The sequence below is a fragment of the Nicotiana tomentosiformis genome, chromosome 2, assembly GCF_000390325.3.
Source record: "Nicotiana tomentosiformis chromosome 2, ASM39032v3, whole genome shotgun sequence".
Lineage (NCBI taxonomy): Eukaryota > Viridiplantae > Streptophyta > Magnoliopsida > Solanales > Solanaceae > Nicotiana > Nicotiana tomentosiformis.
In genome coordinates, this window is record NC_090813.1 from 173,346,800 (window position 1) to 173,363,243 (window position 16,444).

The 16,444-nt window shown below is 40.8% G+C and overlaps 1 protein-coding gene across 1 annotated transcript in view; it reads right to left on the bottom strand.

Moving 5' to 3' along the window:
* LOC138906105 (uncharacterized) overlaps window positions 1–10,877 on the bottom strand; it is a 33,268-nt gene extending 22,391 nt beyond the window's left edge. Inside the window, exons 1-2 of the mRNA XM_070194627.1 lie at window positions 10,710–10,877; window positions 10,299–10,431 (exon numbers count right to left, since the gene is read on the bottom strand). Coding sequence (XP_070050728.1) covers window positions 10,299–10,431; window positions 10,710–10,877 — 301 coding nt within the window. The remainder of the gene's footprint in view (window positions 1–10,298; window positions 10,432–10,709) is intronic.
* Between the last annotated feature and the right edge of the window lie 5,567 nt (window positions 10,878–16,444).

Below are 16,444 nucleotides of genomic sequence, written 5' to 3' on the forward strand. Positions count from 1 at the left end.
ATTTTCCATTGTAGGTCGTGCTGGTGCCCAACGTCGCCGTTAGGTAAGCCAACGGTGAACTATCAATTTAATTATTCATTTTTATTATTTTTGAAATCATGAATCTTGTTAGGTTGAGACACAAATGCGTTAAAGTCATAAATGAATACAATTTAAATAATATACGAGTAAAGGTGTATCGAGGTTAAGCAAACCATAAACAAATTCTAAAAACATCCCAAAACCTGGTGTCACTAGTGCATGAGCATATTAAGGAGTAGAATACAAATACAACATCTATCTAGAATCTAAATAAGACATGATAAATTAAATAGTACGATGGAGACTCTGTGGGCTGCGATACGTAGCCTGGAATGCAGCTTACCATAAAGTCTCCTTAGAAGTTGCGCCAACGTGCCAAGATGATCACCAAATAAACCTGTCAGATCCTGCATATTTAGTACAGAAGTGTAGCATGAGTACGTAAATCAACGCGTATCCAGAAAGTATCTAGCCTAACCCCTGAGAAGTAGTAACGAGGGGTTGACATCGACATTTAGTAGAGGTGAAATTAAGAAATATGATAAATCAATAAGCAGATCTGAAGCACAACAACAATAATGGGGTAAAACTGTAAGTTACATAATCTTCCATAAATTTCGTTTAAAGATATAATTTTTCTCAGTCTCGTGTTCTATCTCAATAGATCAGATGTATCAAGTGCCAGTAGCAAATGGATAAGAAATACCATATAAAATGCCAGGTATCAGTGGAAGGATAATCTCGTGAATATTCGGACTGCTAGCGATATAACGCATAATTATGACCCAATCCAAAATAATGTGTACACTACCAAGGGTCGACCAACACGAACCATAGATGCATCTATTATACTGTCGAGGCATTCGGCCCGCTACACAAGAAAGGAAGGATGTTAACGAATTACGAGACACGTGCTTACAATACAGTACATGAGCATAAATTAAATATAACGTTTACCATTTCTCAAATAACTTTCCAACAACTCAAGGTTATAAGGCTCAGCCTAATATATATATATATATATATATATATATATATATATATATATATATATATATATATATATATATGTGTGTGTGTGTGTGTGTGTATTTCTAAAATAATTTCAATTATAAATTCAATTAATTAAGCCAGCAGAATGAGTTCAAATAATTCATATATTACATGATAAAGTCCTATGTCTACCCGGACATAAACATGCTTTATCTACGTACGGACTCTCATCATCTCGTGCGTACATAGAACCTACAACTAGTAGCACATAATAATTACATCACCTAGGGGGTATTTTCCCCCTCACAAGGTTAGACATGAGACTTACCTCGCTCTGATGTTCCATAACCAACTCCAACGCCTCTCTAACACCTCAAACCAATGCCCATCGATAATTTAACAATTTATAATTTATTTATAATGAAAAAGGTGAAAATCAATAAAAATATACTCCAATGCATATAATTTAACAATTTATAATAATTCTCAACTCCGCTCGAAAAGTCAACAAAGTCAACCCTCAATCCCACGTGCCCGGATTCCGAAACTTCTTGAAGATAATCATTACCTATAACACCATGAAGTCGAAGATATAGTTTATTGCTAATTTCATGTCCAATTTCGTGGTAAAAATTCAAAAATACCAAATTCTATGTTTTCTGCAAAATCTCAAAATTTCCTCCAATTTCCATGTTCAAATCCATGTATAATTCATGTATTTAACTCACAATGTGAAGAAATCACTTACCTAGTGGAGGATAATGAACAAGCTCCTTCACAAATCTCCCCAAGCTCTGCTCCAATGGAAGATTTGAGATAAAATGAGCCAAAACCCATCTTTGCTAACTTATACACCGCTCAGACGACCTTCATCGCGAACGCTGAAATTCCCTTATGTTCGCGAAACACATCTAGCTTCAGCTCCCAACTCCCCTATGCGAACGCGATAAAGGGCACGCGAATCTGATGCTTTACCAGCCTGCCCATCGCAAACGCGTCTGCCCTTCCACAAACGCGAAGTCCAAGCCAGCCACTAGACCAGCTTCTTCATCGCGAACGAGAAGCCTAGCCCCCAAACCATCGTGAACGCGTGACAAAAGTCGCGAACATGAAGCACAAAAATCCAGCAGCCAAAAATCCCACTGCGCGAACATGATAACAACAATGCGTTCGCAATGAACAACACCAGAACCAATAACAGCAACAACAAAACATGGAAAAATGATCTGAAATCATCCCGAAACACACCCGAGGGCCTTGGGACCTCGTCCGATCACACCAAAAAGTCCCAAAACATAACACGAACTTACGTGAGGCGTCAAATCAATTCAAACAACATCAAAACTACGAATTAACGATTGGAACCTTCTTTCAACTTTCAAACATTCAAACTTTGACGAACGTGTTTGATTCATACTTAAACATTCCAGAATAATGCCAAACATTACGCACAAGTCACAAATCACGATACGAACCTATTACAAGGTTCGAAACCTGAAACGTACATTGATAACACCAAAGTCCACTTCAAATCAAACTTAAGTTATTCTTAAACTTTTAATGCCAACATTCCATAATAAGCATTGAAATGATCCCGGACCACCCGATACACAATACAGACATACGCCCAAGTCCAAAATCATCATACGAACCTGTTGGAACCTTCAAATCCCGATTCTAAGGTCGTTTACTCAAAAGTCAAACCTTAGTCAACTCTTCCAACTTAAAGCTTCCGAATTTAGAATTTTCTATCCGAATCAACTTTGAAGTCCACGAAATTTGATTCCGACTACGCGTAAAAATCATAAAATATGAAGTGAAGCTACTCAAGGCCTAAAACCGTCGAATGACGCACTAGATCTCAAAATGACTGGTCGGGTCGTTACATGTTCAAAAATACTTTTTTTTCCTTTATCATCTAGTTCCAAATATTATCGAGCCAAAAGCAATACGCGTTTTGATGTAAAAATATAGTAAAGTTCTTTTACTTTTTCTCCCTCTCTCTCTCTCCTTCTCGAATCATTTAATAGGAATCTTTCCAATATACCATATTACATTTATGACAAACGAAACTAGCACTATTTGTTATCTTTCCTTTGAAGATTTTGTTGGTACATGATGTTGTATTTTAGCTTATGATAAATACAATGAATAAAAATAGTAGTGCTAATTGAAAAGGTTAAGAAATAATGCATTGTATCCCTTTGAAATACAATGCATGTACAACACTGGTGAAATGCAAATTACTACAAAATGTACAAAATGCAGATTTTTTCCTTAGAATAATTTGCCTGAAACAGGATTGAAATGTTAAAGAAGTCATAAAAGTCGAACTTTTTACATCTTCAACAGCCGAGCTTGAAGATGGATCTTCCTTTGAACAACTTGTTGTTTGAAATTTGTTGAAGGCTTCATCATAACATTGGAAAGCTTGGAATTAGATACCCTCGACTCGAACAATCATATTAACACACCCAAACTAACATTTGTATAATCCGACTTCTTACCACAAAATACAACAAAAACCATCGATTTGAGAACTTTTTTTTACCTTTAGTTGATTTTTCAAATTTGTTGAACGCAGTTATGGCTGTATCATGTGATTTCAAAGACTGGAAGATACTACACTTAACCCCGATAATTATAGGAGAATATTCACTTCATGAGTAGTATATTCCTCACCTATTACCAGAAAATTCAACATACATTTTCGAAGCACTATTCTTTTTCGACTTCACCATTGTTGATTACTCAATCTATTCACTCACACTTAGAATAATATAGGAGAGCAAGAGATGAAGAAACAATCAAATATAAGGTTTATTTAAGTATTAGGGCTTTAAAGAGGGATAAAATATACCTTAGGGTTTCGGCCATCTAGGGTTGTTTAAATATTAGGGTTTTGAAGACCTTATTATACGAAAGATATAAGAAATACACAATCAAGTATATGTACATAGATGAATAAATTCAAAATATATACGCGTATACAAAAAAAAGATGAAAAAATAAGTTTATGGGAAAGAGGGTTTGCAAGATTGATATTTTCCATGTATTGGTAAGACAAGCATTCAATGGATGAGAGAGAATCAAGGAAAAATTCAAACCCTAATGGGTAGGGCAATTATGGTATAAAATTAGCACAGAAACCCTATTTTGGGTGTGATTTTACATTAATAACTCCATTTGGGCCATTGTGGCCAAAAAGAGTGGCAGAAAGGAATTTTCCATTTTAAAATATGTGCATTGTGGTTTATACATAATCTTTACATTTATAAACTTTATGTTTAAGATAATTAATAGATACGTGCAATTCCTTATTGAATATTTTGATTTAACAAATCCTCAAACAACCTTAACATTTGAGAAAAGTAAAAAGTTGTCAGTATAGTAAATGAAATGGCAAGTAACATGGTTCCTACATGTAATGATCCGGCCGATCGTTTTGAGTATTTTAGCCCTGATCCCCTATTTATTGCCTCCTCTATGTTATATTGTAGTTATGTCACTTTCCGGGGTGTTTGATTTTGGTTTCGGGTGAGTTTCGGAGTAAAATGGGACACATAGTCCCTAAGTTGAGGTTTAAACTATAAGAGTTGACCGTAGTTTGACTTTTATGTAGAAGACTCCGGAATAGAGTTTTGTCGATTCTAATAACTCCGTATGGTGATTATAGACTTAGGAGAGTGTTCGGATGTTGGTTTCAGAGGTCTGTATGTTGTTTCAGCATGAATTGGCAAAAGTTGGAAAGTTAAAGGTTTGGAAGGTTTGAAAGTTTGACCGGGAGTTGACTTTATTGATATCAGGGTCAGATTTTGATTCCTAATATTGGAATAGGTCTGTCATGTCATTTATGACTTGTGTGAAAAATGTGAAGTCAATCGGAGTTGTTTTGGTTTGAATCGGCATTAGTTTTGAAATTCAGCAGTTCATAAGTTCCTTAGGCTTGAATCAATGCGCGATTTATGGTTCTATTGTTGATTGATGTGATTTGACGCTTCGAGCATGTTTGAATGATGTTTTAGGACTTATTGGTATGTTTGGTTAAGGTCCTGTTCGTGTCGGGAGTAATTCGAACCATGTTCGGCGCATTTCGGAACCTTGAGGATTGCTAAAGCGACTGAATTTTCTGATATTTAGTTTCCTTCATCGCGTTGGTGAGAGAGATCTCACATTCACGAAGGGTATCTGGGAGGCAGGTGAGGGTTGTTCTTCACGTTCACAAAGATGGCCACGTGTTCGCGAAGGGGTAAGAAGTTGTTCACCGCGTTCACGTGCGAGAGGTCGCGTTCGCGTAGGCCTGGCTGGGCTCAGTGTGCATCATGTTCACATTGGGGGATCTCGCGTTTGCGAAGAGGAATTTGGAGGCTGAGTTTTTTTGTGCTTCGCAAACACGAGGCACAGTCCGCGTTCGCGAAGAAGGATAAAACCTAGGGTAGAATGTAAGTTTCAAAATCATGGGTTCATCTCATTTTTCATATTTTGGACCTAGAGTGCTCGGTGTGAGGTGAGTTTTCGAGGGATGTTTAAGGAAATCATGGGGGTGAGTGATTCAATCCCCGATTGGTCTATATTTTATGAACCCATTACTATTTTCATCATCTAATTAGGCATTTGAGTGGGAAATTTGGGGAACAATTGTGAAGACCTCCTAGACTAAATTGTTGAGTTTTGAAAGGCGATGTGAGGTCAGATTTGAGTAATTCTTATATGGTTGGACGTGTTATCGAATAGGTGTTCGGATTTTATAATTTTTGTCGGGTTCCGAGACGCGGGCCCGGGTTGAAATTTTGGGTTGACTTTTTATTTCTTTGCAAAGATCGTAACTTTATTATTCAAATTATTTTCCTATAGTTTATATTTATAGTATGAAGTTGTTTTGGATACATTTGAGTCGTTCTTAGTTGGATAATCGAGGGGAAGACCTAATCTTGGATTGGGTTAGCATGATTTGAAGTAAGTGTTTTGCCTAACCTTGTGTGGGGGAAATTCCCCGTAGGATTGGTGTTGTTTGTGATAATTGTAATGTGTGGAAGCCGTGTACGTAAAGTGTCGAGTGTGTATACAGGCTAAATATGGAAATTTACCAGTTTTAGCTATGTATATTCCTTTCATGCCTTAATTGAGTCATCTTAACATGTTATATTCATCATCATTAATCTATTTTCACATGTTTTACTTGTCTTATCTCTTACTTGCTAATTGCTCTACATGTTTAGTTGAAGTTCTTGTTTCCTTTACTCTGTATTCATTATTTAGTCATTGAACTCTTTACTTAAAGTTGTTAAATCATGGAATATCTTGTTGTTGAAATTGGTATTGAGTTACAAAGGTCGTGATTCACATTGAGGCAAAGTTTTAAATTGTGAATTACCATTCTATTGAGTCATTCATTTCCATTTGTTATTGTTGAGACTCTTGTGTACATTGAGGTTGAGTCATGGGCTCTTTACTGCGAAAAACATTGTTATTATTTGGTTTTCTTGCCAAGTTGTGATATTGGGCACTTGAGGTGCGATTTGTGATACGTTGTGAAATTGATACGCATGTGGCGGTATATATGATTTTGGGGTTGAAACACATGTGGTGAGATAAGGTGTGCTTGATATGCGTGGCTAGTAGGGGAACAACTAGAAGCCATGCGGTGTGATAAGGTGGGCCGAAACACAGGATGCTATTTTGGAAAAATGATTTTCAAAACTAAATGCAAGGCTCCCTTGGTGATATAAGGAAAGATTGTGATTTATTTGTAACGAACCGACCGATAGTTTTGAGAATTGGTGTTCCGGTTGGTGGTTTATGGTCTCGAGCAATTTCATATTATGTATGATGACTTGCGTGAGTGGCCGAATTTTTTTTTTTTTGAAAAAGAATAAAAAAAGTGGGGCCTTTTGATTATGAATCATCATGAATGTGCTAATATGTGATCGGGGTGAGCGGTGGTTAGATATAGGGATAGCTTCACTGCCCTAGGAAATGAGCTGCTATCCAATCAATTGCCACATACTTTTCTTTTATTTCCTCAAATTCGTACTCCTCCGGCCATCCCTTTTGTCGGATTTTAGACGATCCGGGATTGATTTGGAATAATAATTCCTGTTTTAGAAGCTTATGTGAAAAGAATTGACCGGAATTTGACTTTTGTGTAAGACAACTCTGGAATGGTATTTTGATGGTTCCAGTAGCTTCGTATGGCAATTTTGGAGTTGGGTGTATGCCCGGACTAGCATTTGGATATTCCTAGAAGTTTTCAGAACTAATTGGCGAAAGTTGGTGTCACAAACCAAAACTCGTCTTGTCGTGATGATGCCTACCGTAGTACTAGGAAAGCCAACATATCACACATACTAACACTTTTAAAACTCAAATATACTGAAGAATGTTAAATAATTTAAGAATCTCCCAAAGTATCAGATATGAACCTCGAAACTCAATACAAAATCCTCCCAAAAGATCGGGATGTCACGGAGTACATGATCATTCTACATATATAACAACATAACTTGGTACACTGTCTGCAAAGTAAGACAAAATACATAAAACCAAAAGATAGGGAAAACAGGGTCAAGGTATGCGGACGCCAAGCAACTACCTCGATGATCTCCGAACAAGTAGACTCCACGATCATCGGCCGTCGTACCCGGAAATACCTGAATCTGCACACGAGGTGCAAGGTGTAGTATGAGTACAACCAACTCATTAAGTATCACAAATATAAAAGGCAAGATAAGAGAAGCTTAATTGTTGAAGTCACTAGTTAAATCAGTACAATTCCATCCCTTTTAATTAACAAGACGTGAGATTTAAAGCTATCCCATAAGGCTTCATGATACGAATATCCGTGTGTGCATGTGCACTGGTTCTCCGTTGCCCTGCTCAACAGTATTATGGCATATAGGGGAATGAAAACAAGTAAGTCAGATAAATGATCAATAAAATACAACTTTCACACACAACATGAACCACTCATGTGATGCACGGACAACTCACGTGCTAACAATAGAATCTGTACGGACAACTCACGTGTCAATAATATCAATATATGGATCAGCACTGAAAACTCACATGCTGCACGGACAACTCGCGTGCCAATAATATCAATATATAGACCCGCACGGACAACTCACGTGCCAATAATATCAATATATACACCCGCACGGACAACTCACATGCCAATAACATAATCCGTCCGGCATAGCCGCAAGCCCCAGTCCAAAATATCATGCATAAGCCATAAAGCAAGTGTAAAGGTATATCATGAATGAAATAAGATTCCCCTATCCATGGACTGGTGTAATAACATGCTAAAGTGTAGGCATGTGCAAAGTGTGGTATCGTAGCTATATCCGCAAATTTCATCAATGAAAAATATTTATCAAGTTCGTTCAGGGATCAATCCTCTGAGCAGACTCATCATGGCTTAATTAGATCACATAAATTGTTATCAGATACTAGATATCGAAGATAGAAGCTTAACAGTCATTTTTGGGCTTATAAGAGACCGAGCACAACCCAAACATCAATATACAACCCCGGTGCCCTGCACATGGGATCATCCCCAAACATATGCGCACCCAAAAGCACGTGGCTATCACAACAAACCAGGCAATTGTTGCCTTAACCGAGTTTAAATATGATACCTACCTCAAGCAATTTGAATCACTCCGCTAGCAAGCCCTTACCTCGTGAATCGGCCTCCGACCTTCTCGAATCTATCCATAAGCAATTTGATACAATCAACACGAGCTAAAGGAATCAATTCCATAAGAAAATACCAAGTTCTTAATCAAAAGTCAAAAAGTCACTCTTAAGTCCGCCTCGTGCCCATGTCTCGAAATTTGATATAAGTCACAAAATCCGGAAGCCTATTCAACCACGAGTCCAACCATATCAAATTTAACAAAATCTAACACCAAATCGACACCCAAATCCCAATTTAAACTCTCCAAATCCCTAGCCTAAAACCCCCAAATTACACCTTAAAACCATACAATCTAGGTGGGAAAATCAATAGAGAAACATAATTATTTGGAAAAATAAACCACAAATGACTTACCTCAAGAATTCTTCTAAAAATTGCCTAATCTTGAGCTTGAAATGTTTTAAAATGATGAAAAATCTCGGAACCCTCGTTTATAAGACACCGCCCAAACTTTTCGCACCTGCGGCCAAATAACCGCACCTGCGGAACCGCTTTTGCAGTAAAATCCTCTGCTTCTACGGAATTCACTTAATCCTCTATTGTCCGCATCTACGCTCCAGGTCCCACACCTGCGGAGGTGCTTCTGCAGCCCACCATCCACTTCTGCGGAAATATACCTCGCCCGCCCAACTCCACATCTGCGGAGCTTTGATCGCACCTGCGGGCTCGCAGAAGCGGTTACCCCCTCTCACTTGCGCCCTGCCCCAGGTCAGCCCAGCTCCGCACCTCCGCAAATCCAATCGCATCTGCGACATCGCAAGGGCAGAAAATCACCTCGCACCTGCGAACTCTGTCCATTTCTTTCCAATCCGCTTCTGTGATTCCCTTCTCGGTTCTGGGAGCTCGCACCTGCGGCCAAAACTTTAGCAGTCTTTCAAATTCCAAATCTTGATCCGTTAACCATCTGAACTCCACCCGAGGCCACAGGGACCTCAACCAAATATACCAACGAGTCCTAAAACACAATACGAACTTAGTCGAGCCCTCAAATCACATCAAACAACATCAAAAAGATAAATCGCACCCCAATTCAAGCCTATTGAAACAAAGGGATCCCAACTTCTACAAATGACATCGAAACCCATCAAATCACGTCTGATTGGCCCCACATTTTGCACTTAAGTCACAAATGAGATCATGGACCTACCCCAACTCCCGAAACACCATTTCGAGCCCGGTAACCACAAAGTCCACTCTTGGTCAAATTTCCAACTTTTGCCATTTCAAGCCTAATTCATCTATAGACCTCCAAATCACAATCCGGATACGCTCCTAACTCCAAAATCACCCAACGGAGCCAATGGAACCATCAAAACTCCATTTCGGAGTCGTCTACACATAAGTCCACATCCGGTCAACCTTTTCAACTTAAGTTTTCATCCTTGAGACTAAGTGTCTCAATTCATTCCGAAACCTCACTGGACCTTAACCAACTATACCGGTAAGCCACATAGTAGTTATAAAGTACAAAATGAGCAGTAAATGGGGGAATGGGGCTACAACTCTTTAAACGACCGACTGGGTCGTTACATCCTCCTCTTCTTAAACAAACGTTCGTCCTCGAACGGGTCTAGAAATATACCTGGAGTCTCAAATAGACGTGGATAACTGCTCTGCATCTCTTCTTGGTCTCCCAAGTAGCCTCTTGAAGTGGATGAACTCTCCACTTCACTTTCAACGAAGCTATGTCCTTTAACCTCAACTTTCGAACCTGCCTATCCAAAATGGCCACCGGCTCCACATTATAAGTCAAATCACTATCCAATTGAACCGTGCTGAAATCCAAAACATGAGATGGATCACCGACATACTTCCAGAGCATAGAAACATGAAATACCGGATGTACACACGACAAACTAGGTGGCAAGGCAAGCTTGTAAGCCACTTCTGCAATCCTATGAAGTACCTCAAACGGACCAATATATCGAGGGCTCAACTTTCCCTTCTTCCCGAACCTCAAAACACCCTTCATGGGTGACACCTTAAGCAGTACCTTCTCCCTAACCATGAAAGAAACATCCCGAACCTTCCTATCGGTATAACTCTTCTGTCTGGACTGCGTCATGCGAAGCCAATCCTGAATCAATTTAACATTGCCCAAAGCATCCTGAACCAAGTCAGTATCTAATGCCCTTGCCTCCTTCGGCTCGAACCAACCCATCAGAGATCGACACCGTCCCATATAGAGCCTCATACGGACCTACGCCAACTCCCAAAACTCCAATTCGAGCCCACCACTCTCGGTCAAACTTCTAAATTCCAACTTTCCCCATTACAAGCCTAATTCAATTATAGACCTCCAAATCACAATACATACACTTTTCTAAGTCCAAAATCACCCAACGGAGCTAACGGAACCATCAAAATGCCATTTCGGAGTCGTATACATATAAGTCCACATCCAGTCAACCTTTTCAACTTAAGTTTTCATCCTTGAGACTAACTGTGTCAAATTATTCCAAAACCTCACCGGACCCGAACCAACTACCCCAGTAAGTCACATAGCAATTATAAAGTACAAAGTGAACATTAAATGGGGGAACTAAGCTGCAACTCTCAAAACGACCGGCCAGGTCATTACATTTTCCTCCTCTTAAACAAACGTTCGTCCTCGAACGAGTCTAGAAACATACCTAGAGTCTAAAATAGGCGTGGATAACTACATCGCATCTCCCACTCGGTCTCCCAAGTAGCTTCCTCAACTAGCTGACCTCTCCATTGAACCTGACTCCACATCATAAATCAAATCACCATCCAACTGAACTGTGTTAAAATCCAAAACATGAGAAGGATCACCGACATACTTCCGGAGCATAGAAATATAAAACACTAGTTGCACACCCGACAAACTAGGTGGCAAGGAAAGCTTGTAAGCCACCTCTCCAATCCTTTGAAGTACCTCAAACGGCCCAATATATCGAGGTCTTAACTTGCCCTTCTTCTCGAACCTCATAACACCCTTCATGGGTGACATCTTGAGTAGTACCTTCTCCCCAACTATGAAAGAAATATCCTGAACCTTCTTATAAGTGTAACTCTTTTGTCTAGACTTCGTCGTGCGAAGCTGATCCTAAATCAATTTAACCTTGTCCAATGTATCCTGAACCAAGTCAATACCCAATAGCCTAGTCTCCCCCGGCTCAAACCAACCCACCGGAGATTGAAACCGTCTCCCATATAGAGCCTCATACATAGCCATCTGAATGCATGACTAGTAATTGTAGGCAAACTCCGCGAGTGGCAGAAACGGATCCCATCAACCCCCGATCAATGACACAAACACGTAGCATGTCCTCCAATATTTGAATAGTGCGCTCGGACTGTCCGTCCGTGTGAGGGTGGAATGTTATAATCAACTCAAACTAGGTGCCCAACTCTCGCTGCACGGCTCTCTAAAACTGCAACGTAAACTACGTGCCCCGATGAAATGATAGACACCGGCACATCGTGAAGGAGAACAATCTTGCGGATGTAAACCTTGGCTGGAACCGAGCTACAAATCCCACTATATCTTTCTTCATTATCCTCCACCAATAATGTTGTCTCAAGTCCTGATACATCTTTGCGACACCTGGATGAATGGAATATCACGCACTGTGGGCCTCCTCAAGAATCAACTTACGTAGCCCATCTACATTAGGCACACAAATTCGACTATGCATCCTCAGCACCCCATAATCCCCAATAGTAACATCTCTGGCATCACCGTGCTGAAATGTGTCCTTAAGGAGAAGCAAATGAGGATCATCATATTGGCACTCTCTGATGCGATCATATAAGGAAGACCGAGAAACCACACAAGTTAGAACCCGATTGTGCTCCAAAACATATAATCTAACGAACTTAATGGCCCAGCCCTAAACATCAACTGTAAGAGGTCTTTCACCAATGGGAATGAATGTAAGGCTACCCAGACTCACCGCCTTTCTACTCAAGGCATCGGCCACCACATTGGCCTTCCTGGAATGATATAGAATGGCGATGTCATAATCCTTTAGCCGCTCCAACCATCTCCACTACCTCAAGTTTAGATCCTTCTGTTTGAACAAGTGCTGGAGACTCTGATGATCTGTAAATACCTCACAAGACACACCATAGAGATAGTGCCTCCAAATCATTAATGCATGAATGATGGCTGCCAACTCCAAATCATGGACAAGGTAGTTCTTCTCACGGGGCTTCAACTGTCGAGAAGCATAAGCAATCACTCTACCATCCTGCATCAAGACACACACAATACCGATCCGAGAAGCATTACAATACACTGTATAAGATTCTGAAGCTGAAGGAAAAACTAGAACTGGAGGTGTGGTCAAGGCAGTCTTGAGCTTCTGAAAGCTCTCCTCACACTCATCCGACCACTTGAAAAGAGCACCATTTTGTGTAAATTTGTTGAAGGGCGATGCCATAGACGAGAAACCCTCCACGAAGCGACAATAATAAACAGACAAGCTGAGAAAGCTCTATATCTCCGTAGCTGATGATGGTCTAGGCCAACTCTGAACCGACTCTATCTTCTTCGGATCCACCTAAATCCACTAAATAGACACCACATGCCCCAAGAATGCCACTGAACTAACTGAAACTCACACTTAGATTACTTAGAATAAAGCTTCTCCTTCCTTAAATGATGCAGCATAACTCTCAAATGATGGGCATGCTCCTCCTAGCTACTAGAGTACACCAGGATATCATCAATGAACACTATGACAAACGAGTCGAGATAAGGCTGAAATACATTGTTCATCAGATGCGTGAATGCTTCTAGGGCATTGGTCAAACCAAACGATATCACATGGAACTCATAATGACCATAACAGGTCCTGAGTGCTATCTTTAGAATATCCGAGTCCTGAATCTTCAACTGGTGATACATAGACCTTACGTCAATCTTAGATAACACTCTCGCTCCCTGAAGCTGGTCAAATAGATCATCAATGCGCGGCAAAGGATAATTTTTCTTGATTGTAACTTTGTTCAACTATCTATAATCAATGCACATCTGCATAGAACCATCCTTCTTATTCTTCACAAACAGGACTGGAGCACCCCAAAACAACATACTAGGTCTAATAAACCCCTTATTAAGAAATTCCTGAAGTTGCTCTTTCAATTCCTTAAACTCAATTGGTGTCATACGATACAGAGGAATAAATATAGGGTGAGTGCCCGGCACCAAGACAATACCAAAGTCAATATCCGTATAGGGCGGCATGCTCGACAGGTCTGCAGAAAACATATCCGAAAACTCTCGCACCACCAGAACAAAATCAATAGAAGGAGTATTAGCACCAACATCCCTCACAAAGGCCAAATAAGATAAACAACCCTTCCCAACCATTTGGTGGGCCTTCAAATATGAAATCATTATGCTGGGAACATAGTCTAGAGAACCTCTCCACTCAATCCTTGGCAACCCCGGCATCGCCAATGTCACGGTCTTAGTGTGACAATCCAGAAAAGCATGACATGGAGACAACCAATCCATACCCAAGATCACGTCAAAATCAACTATACTAGGCAATAAGAGATCAACGCTAGTCTCCAATCCCCCAATATTCACTACACATGACTGGTACACACTGTCAACAACAATAGTATCGCCCACCGACGTAGATACATGAACAAGTGAAACTAAGGACTCACAGGGCATATCCAAATAACGAGTAAAATAGGACACGTAGGAATAAGTAGAACCAAGGTCAAATAATGTGGAAGCATCTTTGTCAAACACTGAGACAATACCTGTGATCATTGCATCTGAAGCAATGGCATCTGGCATGGCAGGAATAGCATAGAATCCAGCCTGACCACCACTTGATCGTCCTCCCACTCTTAGGAGGCCCGTAGCTACCTGAGCCCCTCCCCGAGCTGGCTGAATGGGTGGTGTAACTGCTGGTGCTGGTACTATCGACCGAGAACTCTGCTGTGGAGCCCTACTCAACAATATAGGAAAATCTCTCTTGATATGACCCATGTTCCTGCACTAGAAACAACCCCTCCTCTGACAGAACTGTTGTTCCTGATAACCCGAGGAACTGCCTGTAGAAACCTGAGCAGATGAGGCATGGTGAGACCTCTGCGATGTTAGTGTGCTGAATGTAGATAGGCCTGAGTGAGCACTGTAAGAATTGTGGCTAACTGATATACCACGATGAGCTGGACAAGTAGTTTGAGGGGGCCTATAAGGACAACCCTTGTTGTGGTAAGACTGTCCCCCAGAATGAACACCACTGGGACCACCCGAACCTCAATGCCTCTTCACCTCCTTCTCCTCATGCTCCAAACTATACACTATGTCTATCTGCCAAGCAATATCAACCATCTCATAAAAAGTAGCACCGGATATCCTTTCTAGAGTCATAAGCAATCGCAATTAATATGTGAGGCCATCAATGAACCTCCTAATCCTCTCCCTATCCGTGGGAACCAACCAAACTGTATGATGAGACAACTCTAAAAACCTCATCTGATATTGGGTCACTTACATGTCATCCTGACGAAGCTGCTCAAACTATCTATGCAGCTCCTCCCTGTGAAACTATGGCACGAACTTCTCCAAGAAGAGAACGGAGAACGCATGCCATGTAAGTGGTGGTGCACCAACTGGACCGCGCCTCTCATAATCCTCCCACCTTCTGAAGGCAGCCCAAGTAAACTAAAAAGTTGTGAATGAGACCCAACTGGTTTCTAGAATTCTTGTCCTGCGAAGAATCCTCTGACACCTATCCAAAAAGTCTTGGGCATCCTCAAACTCAACCCCACTGAACGATGGAGGCTGGAGCCTCCCAAACCTCTCAAGTCTCCTCTGCTTATAATCAATCATAACGGGACCTACTTGGGCCTGAGCAGCTGCAACCGATTGGGCTAGTAGTGCCCCCGGTGTCTGAAGTCCATGTATCACCAGCTCTGGTGTACGAGTGGTGGGAGTCTAAGTACCTCCCTCGGCCTAAGAAGTGGTTGCCGCGGCCGGAACAGAAACCGCCTGAGTAAGAATGGTGCACACTGTCAAAATATAAGTCAAAGCCTCCTGAAGGCCTGGAATCACAATGGGCACAACTGGTGCCTGAACTAGCCCCACTAGCTCAACCATAGCTGGTACTTGCTCCTGAGCTGGGGCAACTGGTGGTTCTGCAGGTTCCGGATATGAACCTCGAAACTCAATACAAAATCCTCCCAAAATCGGGGTGTCACGGAGTACATGAGCATTCTACATATGTAAGAACATAGTCTGGTACATGGTCTAGAAAGTAAGACAGAATACATAAAACCAAAAGATAGGCAAAAGAAGATCAAGGTCTGCGGATGCCAAGCGGCTACCTCGATGATCTCCAAATAGGTAGACTTCATGATCAACGACCGCCATGCCCGGAAATGCCTGAATCTGCACACGAGGTGTAGGGTGTAGTGTGAGTACAACCAACTCAATAAGTATCGCAAATAAACATGGCAAGGTAAGAGAAGCTTAATTGTTGAAGTCACTAGTTAAATTAGTACAATGCATCCTTTTTAATTAACAAGATGTGAGATTTAAAGCTAGCCCATAAAGCTTCGTGATATGAATATTTGTGTGTGCATGTGCACTGACACTATTATGGCATATAGAGGAGAGAAAACAAGTAAGTCATTCAAATGATCAAGAAAATACACGTTTCACACACTACACAGACAACTCACGTGTTGCATGGACAACTCACGTGCTAATAATAGAATCTGCACGGAGAACTC